This window comes from Microcaecilia unicolor, chromosome 5 (genome assembly GCF_901765095.1).
Source record: "Microcaecilia unicolor chromosome 5, aMicUni1.1, whole genome shotgun sequence".
NCBI lineage: Eukaryota > Metazoa > Chordata > Amphibia > Gymnophiona > Siphonopidae > Microcaecilia > Microcaecilia unicolor.
In genome coordinates, this window is record NC_044035.1 from 189179145 (window position 1) to 189191714 (window position 12570).

Consider the following 12570-nt stretch of genomic DNA (forward strand, 5'->3'; position numbering starts at 1 on the left):
CTCTCGGCGCCGACGCTTCTCGGGTGCCGAATCCCTTGGCTCCCCGGAGCTCTCAGCATGGAAGGAGATCGATGATGGTGCTTCTTAGCCTTCACTCGACGCCCGTCATCGAGACTCCTCGGTACCGAAGAGGAATCCTCACGCTTCCTCGGGGCACGGTCTGATGAAGGGCGGTCCTGGGGTGCCTGCATAGTAGTAGGCTTCGAGACAGGTGGAGACCCACTCGATGCCTCGCTGCTCCCAGCGCGAAGTGTTCATTTGGCAGCCATTACCTGTGCTCTCGAAGTCGATGCTTCCCTTGACGTCGATGTCGCCGACCTCAGTACCGATGCTGATGTCGAAGGACCAGACCGATCCGCAAAAGGTTTTTCTTGTTGAGCCTCCCGAGACACTTAGGTCTGTTTTTTCATCAAAGGACACAGCTTACAAGCAGCTGGTAGATGATCGGGCCCAAGGTACTGGAGACACCACCCTTGGGAAGATAAAGAAGGAATCACGCACCGACTCTTTCCTGGGCCAAGAGGAACAGCAGAAAAATACCATGTTACCTCAGATGCGGAGGAAAAATACTGAGGTCCTTAATCATGCGACGGGCGGGAAACCCAGTCCACGCAAGCGCAGTGCGCACCACTCGCGCACCAGAAGACTCTGGAACATTTTTGAGATTTTGCTAGCAAAACTTCCATTCCTGGGCCGACATGGACATCAACCCAAGTGTGAGAATAAGCAGCCTGCTTGTCCTCAGAGAACTTCTTTTATCGCACTAATAATGCTCCATCTGGCCTCTATTTTTATTCTGCCCCTCGACAGTTAGTTATGTGGTACTTTTCTTGTGTTATGACTGCTAGATCATCTTGAGGAGTCCAGGACAAACTAAAGGCACCGGAAGCTAAGATGGTCCCATCTTTCTATTGAAGTGCTTTCTCCATTCGTGCTGCTGTCGCCACCTTTAGAATCTATATACCCTTGCTTTCCTCCAGGTCTTGTGGTATCACATTAAGAAGGAATGTTCTTTATGACTGTCCTTACCAGAGGGCCTGCTGTTATGTGACATAAGTGTGGGCATTGTCAGGGGTGGGGAATAGGCAAAACGTGAGTGGGATTACATATTTAAAACATTGGCGCATTTGAACATGTTTTATAAATACTGGAATATACATGCACACAATTACTTTTGCCTTGGAGTAGGTGTAAATGTGTGTGCCCACTTTTCTTGGGGTAAGTTTATGAAGGCACATAACCTGACTGTGTGCAACAGGAGCAACATATGCTCCTATATGACTTTCCTGCCTATGCACCATGTTATAAAATTACCCTCGAGATATCGAAGTGCATGTTCTTCCAATTTTCAGAAATACTTAAGGCTTACAGCAAAAACTGAAAGAGGCTAATTAACTCTATACAAAATAAAGCAATTGGGGCAGAGTGTGGAGTCTCTGTTACTCTTACCCAGGAGAGGCTCAAAGCTTCTCCTCCCTTAGAAGGAGAGAAAAGAGTCTACCTCAGTTAACAGAGCTTTGTAGTTGATTTTGTCCTCATTACTGCTTGGATGGGCCTCTGCTGCATAAATCAGTTCCTGGATCTGTTGCCCAGTTTTTAGAGGGAAAGTGACCTTCAGTGCTAGGCTGTTGAAAAGAACACACATATCCATCCTCAGCTCTGTGTAAGTATAGGAAAAATTAATATAATGGAATTTTATTTTTATATACTTTATATATACCTTATATATACCTTTATTTTTATACTGGGGACGTACATTTGTTAGTGCACATTCAATTTAAACACAGGTTAACTTACATAATAGTGGGCCCTGTTCACTAAGGTTCGCTAACATTTTTAGCATGTGCTAAAAATTATTGTGCGCTAACCATGTAGACACCTATAGGAATATTATGGGCATGGTTAGCGCACGCTAATGCTTAGAGCATGCTAAAAACGCTAACACGCCTCTAGCGTGGCTTAGTAAACAGGGCCCAGTGTGTGTAAAGAGATCAACTTGCATTACATTCTTAATACAAATATGTGAAACAAGCCAAAATACGTTAAAAATTGGGAAAAACTTCCAAAAATTGCCCAAAGCAATACCAAAAACTTTTTCCATGCACACTCCTGTCTTAAACAAATGTACTCCCTGATAGTGCAAACAAAAGGACTAGGTCAGGAGAAACTTGATATTATCAAAGAAAAACAAGACACCAGTATGGCAAGATTGGATTATTGTCTCAAATAAATAAAACACATAAAGACCAGTGGCCTAACAGCTGTTTGGCAGCAAATGCCTCTATCAGAGTTCTAGTTTAATCTGTCAAAACAAATAAACATAAGCAGCTTAAATGAACATAATACATACTGAAATTAACATTCATTCAGGAGTTTTTACACCTCTATCATATCTCCCTTCAATCGTCTCTTCTCCAAGCTGAAGAGCCTAATTTCTTTCGTCTTTCAACATATGATAGTTGCTACATCCTCTTAATCATTCAGATTGCCTTCCTCTGTACCTTTTCTAATTTTACATATTTTTTATATGTGATGACCAGATATGCACACAGTCAGCGGCATAGCGAGACCAGCTGACACCCGGGGCGGATCGCCGCTGCGCACCCCCCCTCGTCACGCGCAACCCTCCCCCCCGAGTGCACGTCGTCTCTGGAAGCTGCATCGGCTCCGTTGGTTCCTTGCTTTCTCTGCCCCGGAACAGGAAATAACCTGTTCCGGGGCAAAGAGAGCAGGTAACCAGCGGCGCCGACACCCCCCAGCGCGTGCACCCGGGGCGGACCACCCCACCCCACCCCTTCCTACGCCACTGCACACAGTACTCAATGTGCATTTACACCTTGGAGTGATACAGGTATTATGATATTCTTGGTTTTAGTCCTTATTCCTTTCCTAATAATTCCTGACATTCTGTTTGCTCTTTTGGCTACCACCACACACACAGCCGAAGATTTTTGTGTATTGTCCATGTTGACACCTAGATTTTTCTTGGTTGGTGACTCCTAATGTGGAACCTAGCATCATATAGCTATAATCTGAATTACAATACAAATATAAGCCTTGCATAGGCGGTTGGTGACTCAACTGTTTGGGGAGGCTAAGATGGGTGGGGCTAAAGAGTGGATGGGGTTAAGGCAGGGCCAAGGTGCGGTTGAATGGAGTGTGATCGGGCAAGTTAAAATCCTTAGAGTAGGGAGTAGCCCTTAGACTGTAAACCCTCCAGGGGCAGGAAAATACCTGTTGTATCTGAATGTAACTCGCCTTGAGCTACAGCTGAGAAAGGCGTGATCTAAAATCAAATCCTGAAAACTAGTACCACACATATAATAAAGTGATATAAAACACTACAAATGTCACTTAGGACCTAAAGAACAATTCTACAATACCATAATAGCACTAACTTCCAGGAGTCACACAACAAGGGCAGTAGTGTAAACAATGCAGTGGGCACTAGAATATCAATATTGGAAAACTAAACAAGCTGGATTACAACAGATCAGTCCTACATAGACATTCAATGTTAACAGATTGCCTAGTCTTTCACATACAGAGAACATGGATAGACCCTCACCAGGTATAGAATAAGTAACCATGAACTAAAAATAGAATTATGTAGAGAAAAATACAAATACTTATGGATTACAGCAATATAACTAGGCAGATGTACAGTCATATGTAGAGTATTTAAATTTTCTTCAACCCCATATTCTTAAAAATAACACTAATATGATTTTAAGAACTTCTGAAATTAAACCAAACCCCGAAAAAACTAGACTCTCCAAAGCAACATTAAAATACGGGCCAAATGTAAAGATAGCAGATACAAATTTTAAACTACGACATATTCCAGTCACATTACAAATTAACAAATAAAATAAAACAAAAAAATGGAAATAAGGCAATATCTTTTTATTGGACTAATGTAATACATTTTTCAATTAGCTTTTAGAGGCCAAAACCACCTTCCTCAGATCAGGACAATATACTGCTGTTATGGTATACTGTTCTGACCTGACGAAGGAGACTTCGACCTCCGAAAACTAGTAAACAAATATATATATTAGGTGAGTTCAATAAAATGGTATCATTTTATTTTCCATTTTTTGTTTTATGTTTATAAGAGTGGAATAACATTACTACCACACTCAGTGGTGTGCTGGTAAATGTTTAACAACAGGCTCTCTCCCCGGTCCCCCTCTGCGCTCCCCCCCCCAAATTGCAGAGCTGGCTATAGCCGGGGAGAGAGCCTGGGGGGGGGGAGAGGGGGTGGCAATGCATTACTCCAGGAAAAAAAAAATTAAATGATCCCAGGTTCCAATCTAATTCATGTTTAATGTGCGATAAAATGTCGTAAATAAATGTAAACTTTTAATGTTGAGCACCTGATTCTCAAAGTGAACATATTCCAAACACTATAATGAAAATAAAATGATTTTTTTTCTACCTTTGTTGGCTGGTGACTGTTTTTCTGATCATGCTGGCCCAGTATCCGATTTTGCTGCTATCTGTCCTCTTAACTCCGTTTCCAGGGCTTCCTTTCCATTTATTTCTTTCCTTTCCTCCTTTCTTCTTCATTTCTGGACCTCAGCTTCTGCTTATTTTCTTCATCCATGTGCAGTTTTTCTCCTCTCTTCCTTTTCTCTCATCTCATCTCCTTCCTCACTCTTCTCTCCCGTCCATCCATGTCCAACACTTCTTCTCTCTCCCCTCCTCTCCCCTGCCCTCCATCCACCCATGTCCAGCGACCCTTCTCTCGCCCTGCCCTGCATGCACCCATACCCAGTGACCCTCCTTTCCCCTGCCCTCCATCCACCTATGTCCAGCAGTGACCCTCCTCTCCCCTGCCCTGCATGCACCCATACCCAGTTACCCTTCTCTCCCGTGCCCTCCATGCACCAATACCCAGTGACCCTCCTTTCCCCTGCCCTCCATCCACCCATGTCCAGCAGTGACCCTTCTCTCCCCTGCCCTGCATGCACCCATACCCAGTGACCCTCCTCTCCCCTGCCCTCCATCCACCCATGTCCAGCAGCGACCCTCCTCTCCCCTGCCCTGCATTCACCCATGCCCAGCGACTCCCTTCTCTCCCCTGCCACCCCTCCCGAGTTGTTCACTGGCGACTTCTCCTCCCTCCCTCCGGATCCATCCCTCACCGACCTGACTGCCGTCTCGCGCTTCAAAATGGCCGCCGAGACTTCAGCGGCCATTTTTAAAGCATGAACTGGCAGGGGAGAGTCAGCGCTGGTAGCGGGCAGGCAAGACTGCCTGCCCCGAAGAGTCAGGTCGGTGACGTGAGGGACCGGATCAGGCGGGCGGAAGGGAGGAGAGCCGGCTCGTACTAGGCAACAACCGGCTCGCAAGTCCGTACAAAATTTAACAACCAGCTCTTGCGAGCCGGTGCGAGCCGACTCCAGCACACCACTGACCACACAACTTCATCCTAAATTAAAAATACATTTTTTTCTACCTTTGTTGTCTGGCCATTTAATTTTTCTAATTGTGTTGGTTGCAGTTTCTGCATTCTGCTTTCCTCTTAACTCTCATGCAAGGGTTTCTTGTCCATTTGTCCTTTTTCTCTCTTCTTTTGTCTTCTTCACATCCTCCACTTCATCCATCTCCAACATTGATATTTCCCTTTCAGCTTACTTCCATTTATTTTTATCCATTTTCATTCATTCTTACTAGAGTCTTCAGTTTTCCTTTTTTTTACTGAATCTACCTAGAGCTTTCCATCGTTTCCCTACCTTTTATTTCCCAGTCTCATTAACTCTATCCTCTCCCCCTTCCATCCAGCATTTCCTCTTTCCCCCTTCCATCTAGCACAGGGATAGGCAACTCCGGTCCTTGAGAGCCGCAGGCAGGTCAGGTTTTCAGGATATCCACAATGAATATGCAGGAGATAGATTCATTCAGTGTCCCCCACTCTCCCATTTCAACCAGTGTGTCCCCTCTCTTCCCCGTCTCACTGCAGGGCAGGTCTTAGCAATTGCGGGGCCCTGTGCAGACCAATTCGGTGAGGCCCCCCAGTCTTTCCCGCTCACTGCCGGCGCTGACCCTCTTGCTGCCGCATCTTCTTTAAAATGGCTGCCAAGATTTCCAACAGTGGCCTCGCAAGACTTCAGCGGAAGTCTCGAGAGTCCACTGCTGGAAGTCTCGGCAACCATTTTTAAAAAGCGATGCAGCAGCAGCAAGAGGGTCAGCGCCGGCAGTAGGCAGGAGAGACTGGGGATTTTTCCTGCCCCAAAGAATCCACTAGACCACCAGGGTGGATTCAGTATGTGCCGGGAAGAGGCACCCTGCGGCTTGGGGAGGAGAGGAAAAGCAGTCAGATCGCTGCTTGTGCATAAAGGAGACGGTAATAACAGGGAGCAGGAGGGAGTGCTGCGGGGCCCCTGGAACCGTGTGGCCCTGTACGATCGTCTCTGTCGCCCCTGCCTAAGACCGGCCCTGTCTGAGTGTCTCCCCCTTCCATCTAGCATGTCCCCTATCCTCCCCTTCCATCCAGCATGTCCTCTTTGCCTCCCCCTTTCAACCTGCATGTCCCCTCTCTCTCCTCCATTCAGCTTCTCCCCTTCTCCATCTCTACTTACATCCATCTTCTTCAATCTTCCATTCAGTGTCTCCCCTCTTTCCTCCATCCATGATCTCTCTTCCATCTTCCACCCAGAATGTTCCCTCTCTCCCCCTTTCAACCAGCACGTCCCTGCTCTCTCCTCCTTTCAGCTTCTCCTCTCTCTCACATCTTTCATCCAGTGTTTTCCCTCTTTCTTTCTTCCCTCCATCCAACATCTCCCATCCCTCCCCCTTCCATTCAGCGTTCTCTCTCCTTCCACCCAGTCTCTCCCCTGTCTCTCTCTGCTTGTATCCACATCTTTCCTCTTTCCCTTCACTTTCACTCTACCGGAACCTAAGTGGCTGCTGCATTTCGGGACCAGCTGCAGAACAGGTATTCTGCATAGGCAAGCCTTCCGATTCTGTAGCTCTCAGTTGCCGGGAGAGGAAATGACATCAGGGAGGGGGAGATGCTGGCAAAGTCAGCAGCTGCGAGTATACAGGATGTGACCCCGTGGCTCTCTTCTGCCTTCCCTCACACAGTGTCCCACCCTCGTGGAAACAGGAAATGCATCATCGCAGAAGGCGGGACACTGTGTGAGGGAAGGAACAAGCTGGAGAGGAGCCCACAGTGCTTTCTTCACTGCCGTCGCTGCCACTGAAAATAAAAGGTTAAGCGCGGCGGTGGGGGGGGGAAGGAACAGAGAGTAGAGCTGTCAGTCGGGGAGCTGAAAGTGGGACGGAGGCAGAGCGTTGCGCTGGCCCTGCATTTGGGGGGGGGCAATGCCCCCCTCACCCCCCAAACTACGCCCATGGTTTTTAGCTATGAGACTCTACCTTAAAAGTATCAATGCAAAATTTTATTTTTTTTTTCAACCCACAAAAATTAAAATAACTCTAAATAACAAAGTCATTTGAAGACCCAGCTTCAGTGCAAGCTTATAATAGAACAGAAAGGATATACGGACATGGAGTGTTGAGTGACTTTTTCATGAACACATATGCTGATTGAATACTTTTTGATCTGAGACATTAAGCTGGCTATTAGCTTGGAGTCATGGGTGTAGTTTGGGGGGAGTGAGGGGGCAGTGCCCCCCCAAATGGCTTGCCACCTCCTGATCCGAGTGGTGCAGCATCTCCCACTCTCCTTCCACTCCCCTTCCCTGCAGGTTCTGGTAATAGCACTCACTCTCTCATCCTCTCCTCTACCCCTCCTCCGGTATGCAGTCTTCAAGGTGTCTGGACCGGTTCAGGGCCTCTGGCAGCATTAGCGATGTAAGCACACTGTCTTCAGTCTGCCCCGGAAGCCTTCTCTGTGCAGCACTCCACCTACGTAGGAACAGGAAGTGCTGCAGAGAGAAAGCTTCTGGGCAGACTGAAAGCAGCATGCTTACATCGCTAACGCTGCTGGCAGCCCTGAACTGGTCCAGACACCTCAAAGACTGCAGACTGGAGGAGGGGTAGAGGAGAGGAGAGGAGGAGAGGAGCTTCTGGCAGCATTAGCGATGTAAGCACGCTGCCTTCAGCCTGCCCCGGAAGCCTTCTGCAGCATCCTGCCTATGCAGGAACAGGAAGTTGCTGCAGAGAAAAGGCTTCCAGGCAGGCTGAAAGCAGCGTGCTTACATCACCAATGCTGCTGGCAGTCCTGAACCAGTCTGGACACCTTGAAGATTACAGACCGGAGGAGGGGTAAGGGAGAGGAGGAGAGGATGGGAGAGCAGCACTGGATCTCACTGGGAGGGGGGGGAGGGGAATACTGGATCATACTGAGTGGGGGGGGGGAGGAAGTAGGAGATGGATGAGGCTAGGGTGTGGGGGGAGAAGCAGGAGATGGATGGGACTGGGGGCTTATGGGTAGAGGGGAGGGGAACAGAGCAGAAGATGGAACAGCAGAAGGTGGATGGGGCTAGGAGGTGTGGATGGAGGGGAGAGGAAGATGAACAGAGCAGGGAATTATGGATCAGAGAGATGAAGTGGGCTAGTAAATACTTGGCAGTTTTAGTTTTGTGGGGGTATGTTGATGGGTTGGGATAATGAGTGAGGATGTAAAATAAGGAACAAGAGAAGAGGGACAAGAAAGGGGGATAATGTGAGGAGACATAATGTCAATGACCTGGAAGGCCAGGTGCCCTTAAATACAACTAAAGATCAGACAAAATATGTCAAATCAATAGTGTCAGGTACTAAGCATCATGCAAATAAGAACAACAAACATACTCTGAATGTCTATATGCAAATGCTAGGAGTCTAAGAAATAAGATGGGAGAGTTGGAATATATTGCACTAAATGAAAAATTGGATATAATAGGCATTACTGAGACCTGGTGGAAGGAGGATAACCAGTGGGACACTGTCATACCGGGGTACAAAGTATATCGTAATGATAGGGTAGACCAGACTGGTGGAGGGGTAGCATTGTATATTAAAGAGAGCCTTGACTCAGATAGATTACAAATTCAGCAGGACACAAATCACACCTTTGAATCACTGTGGGTTGAAATTCCATGTATAAAAGGGAAAAAAATGGTGATAGGAGTGTACTACCGTCCACCTCGCCAGGATGAGCAGGTAGACACAGAAATGATAAAAGAAATCAGAGACACGAACAAAATGGGCAATGTGATAATAATGGGTGACTTCAATTATCCAAATATAGACTGGGTAAATGTAACATCGGGACACGCTACAGAGATACAATTCCTTGATGAAATCAAGGACAGCTTTATGGAGCAACTGGTGCAGGAGCCGACGAGAGAAGGAAAAATTCTAGACTTGGTCCTTAGTGGAGCGCATGATCTGGTGAGGGACGTTATGGTACTGGGGCCGCTTGATAACAGTGACCATAATATGATCAGTTTTGACATCAACCTTGAAGTAACTGTACACAGAAAGTCAAATACGTTAGCGTTTAACTTTAAAAAAGGAGACTATGATAAAATGAGAAGAACGGTAAAAAAAAACTTAGGGGGGCAACTGAGAGAGTAAAAACTGTACAACAGGCGTGGACGCTGTTCAAAAATACCATCCTGGAGGCCCAGGCCATACATATTCCGCGAATTAGAAAAGAAAGACGGAAGTCCAAAAGACAACCGGCCTGGTTGAAAAGTGAGGTGAAGGAAGCTATTAGGGCTAAAAGAAACGCCTTCAGAAAATGGAAGAAGGAACCGTCTGAAAATAACAAGAAACAGCATAAGGAGTGTCAAAGCAAATGCAAGGCGCAGATTAAGAAGGCCAAGAGGGAGTATGAAAAAAAGATAGCATTAGAGGCAAAAAAACATAGTAAAAATTTTTTTCGGTATATTAAAAGCAGGAAGCCGGCAAAAGAATCGGTTGGGCCGCTGGATGACCGAGGGGTAAAAGGGGCGATCAAGGAAGACAAAGACGTAGCGGAGAGACTGAATGAATTCTTTGCTTCGGTCTTCACCGAGGAAGATTTGGGTGGGATACCGGTGTTGGAAATGGTATTTCAAGCGGACGAGTCGGAGAAACTTACTGACTTCACGGTAAACCTGGAGGACGTAAATGGGCAGTTCGGCAAACTGAAGAGTAGCAAATCTCCTGGACCGGATGGTATTCATCCTAGAGTACTGATAGAACTGAAAAACGAGCTTGCGGAGCTACTGCTAGTGATATGCAACTTATCCTTAAAATCGAGCGTGGTACCGGAAGATTGGAGGGTGGCCAATGTAACGCCCATTTTTAAAAAAGGCTCCAGGGGAGATCCGGGAAATTATAGACCGGTGAGTCTGACGTCGGTGCCGGGGAAAATGGTAGAGGCTATTATCAAAAACAAAATTACAGAGCACATCCGAGGACATGGATTACTGAGACCAAGTCAGCATGGCTTTTGTGTGGGGAAATCTTGCCTGACCAATTTACTTCAATTCTTTGAAGGAGTGAACAAACATGTGGACAAAGGGGAGTCGGTTGATATTGTGTATCTGGATTTTCAAAAGGCGTTTGACAAGGTACCTCATGAAAGGCTACAGAGGAAATTGGAGGGTCATGGGATAGGAGGAAATGTCCTATTGTGGATTAAAAACTGGTTGAAGGATAGGAAACAGAGAGTGGGGTTAAATGGGCAGTATTCACAATGGAGAAGGGTAGTTAGTGGGGTTCCTCAGGGGTCCGTGCTAGGACCGCTGCTTTTTAATATATTTATAAATGATTTAGAGATGGGAGTAACTAGCGAGGTAATTAAATTTGCTGATGACACAAAGTTATTCAAAGTCGTTAAATCGTGACAGGATTGTGAAAAATTACAAGAGGACCTTACAAGACTGGGAGACTGGGCGGCTAAATGGCAGATGATGTTTAATGTGAGCAAGTGCAAGGTGATGCATGTGGGAAAAAAGAACCCGAATTATAGCTACGTCATGCAAGGTTCCACGTTAGGAGTTACAGACCAAGAAAGGGATCTGGGTGTCGTCATCGATAACACACTGAAACCTTCTGCTCAGTGTGCTGCTGCGGCTAAGAAAGCGAATAGAATGTTGGGTATTATCAGGAAAGGTATGGAAAACAGGTGTGAGGATGTTATAATGCCGTTGTATCGCTCCATGGTGCGACCGCACCTTGAGTATTGTGTTCAATTCTGGTCGCCGCATCTCAAGAAAGATATAGTAGAATTGGAAAAGGTGCAGCGAAGGGTGACTAAAATGATAGCGGGGATGGGACGACTTCCCTATGAAGAAAGACTAAGGAGGCTAGGGCTATACAGCTTGGAGAAGAGACGGCTGAGGGGAGATATGATAGAGGTATATAAAATAATGAGTGGAGTGGAACAGGTGGAAGTGAAGCGTCTGTTCACGCTTTCCAAAAATACTAGGACTAGGGGGCATGCAATGAAACTACAGTGTAGTAAATTTAAAACAAATCGGAGAAAATTTTTCTTCACCCAACGTGTAATTAAACTCTGGAATTCGTTGCCGGAGAAAGTGGTGAAGGCGGTTAGCTTAGCAGAGTTTAAAAAGGGGTTGGATGGTTTCCTAAAGGACAAGTCCATAAACCGCTACTAAACGAACTTGGAAAACTCCAAAATTCCAGGAATAACATGTATAGAATGTTTGTACGTTTGGGAAGCTTGCCAGGTGCCCTTGGCCTGGATTGGCCGCTGTCGTGGACAGGATGCTGGGCTCGATGGACCCTTGGTCTTTTCCCAGTATGGCATTACTTATGTACTTATGGAAGACTGGAGAGAGGATGAGAGGCATTGAAAAGGGATGGGGGTACTGGGGAAGGGGTATGGGAGAAGGGGATGAGGTAGATGAAAAATGAAACGGAGACTAAGGGCTAAAGGGTGAAATGAATGTGAAAAAAACATTAAATGAAAGATATGTAGAGAAGGAAAGGAAGAAGACAAGAGGAGAGGAAGAAATGAAAAAGCGAACCTGGAAAAAAGATTAGGAGATGACTGACACATGGAAAGTGGAAAAAAAGACTGGAACTAGCCCAGTTAGAAAAATAAAATGCTCAGACAACAAAAGTAGAAAAGAAAACATTTTTATTTAATGCTTTTTAAGGACTAAGATGTGCCTGCTTTGTGAAATGTACATTTTTTCTATTTTTGTATTTTGGAGGAAAAATAAATTTCTGTTTCTCTTTTACCAGTATTTGCACTGCTTACAGAGTCTGACTTTCTTGAGGGAATCTCTATTTTAGTTTTTGTGGGCCCCTATTTTGTATCATGTGAGGGTCTGTATATGTTAGTCTAGTGCGTGTGTGTGCTGTTTTAAAAAAAATAACTATAATGAATATTGATGAGATGTAAATGATATGCTAGTGTGCCAAGCCACACCCTTTGGCCCCCTAAATGAAACGGTCAGACTACGCCCATGCTTGGAGTATATGATCCCCCACTTGCTCATTGTTTCAACAAGCTCTCTGTTAATGTTATTTATGCACTTGATTTGGAAGAACTGTAAATAATTGTTTCTGTAGTTTGTACTGACATTAATCAGTTATGGTGTACTTTATATATGTTCTTCAGTATTCACTGGTGTGATTAGAGTTCATCTTTAA

General features: G+C 45.7%; 1 protein-coding gene across 1 annotated transcript in view; it reads right to left on the minus strand.

The window, feature by feature from the left end:
- The window catches only part of TSNAXIP1 (translin associated factor X interacting protein 1), a 1164230-nt gene that overhangs the window by 23217 nt on the left and 1128443 nt on the right, over positions 1–12570 (minus strand). The window contains exon 14 of the mRNA XM_030203665.1: positions 1502–1625. Coding sequence (XP_030059525.1) covers positions 1502–1625 — 124 coding nt within the window. The remainder of the gene's footprint in view (positions 1–1501; positions 1626–12570) is intronic.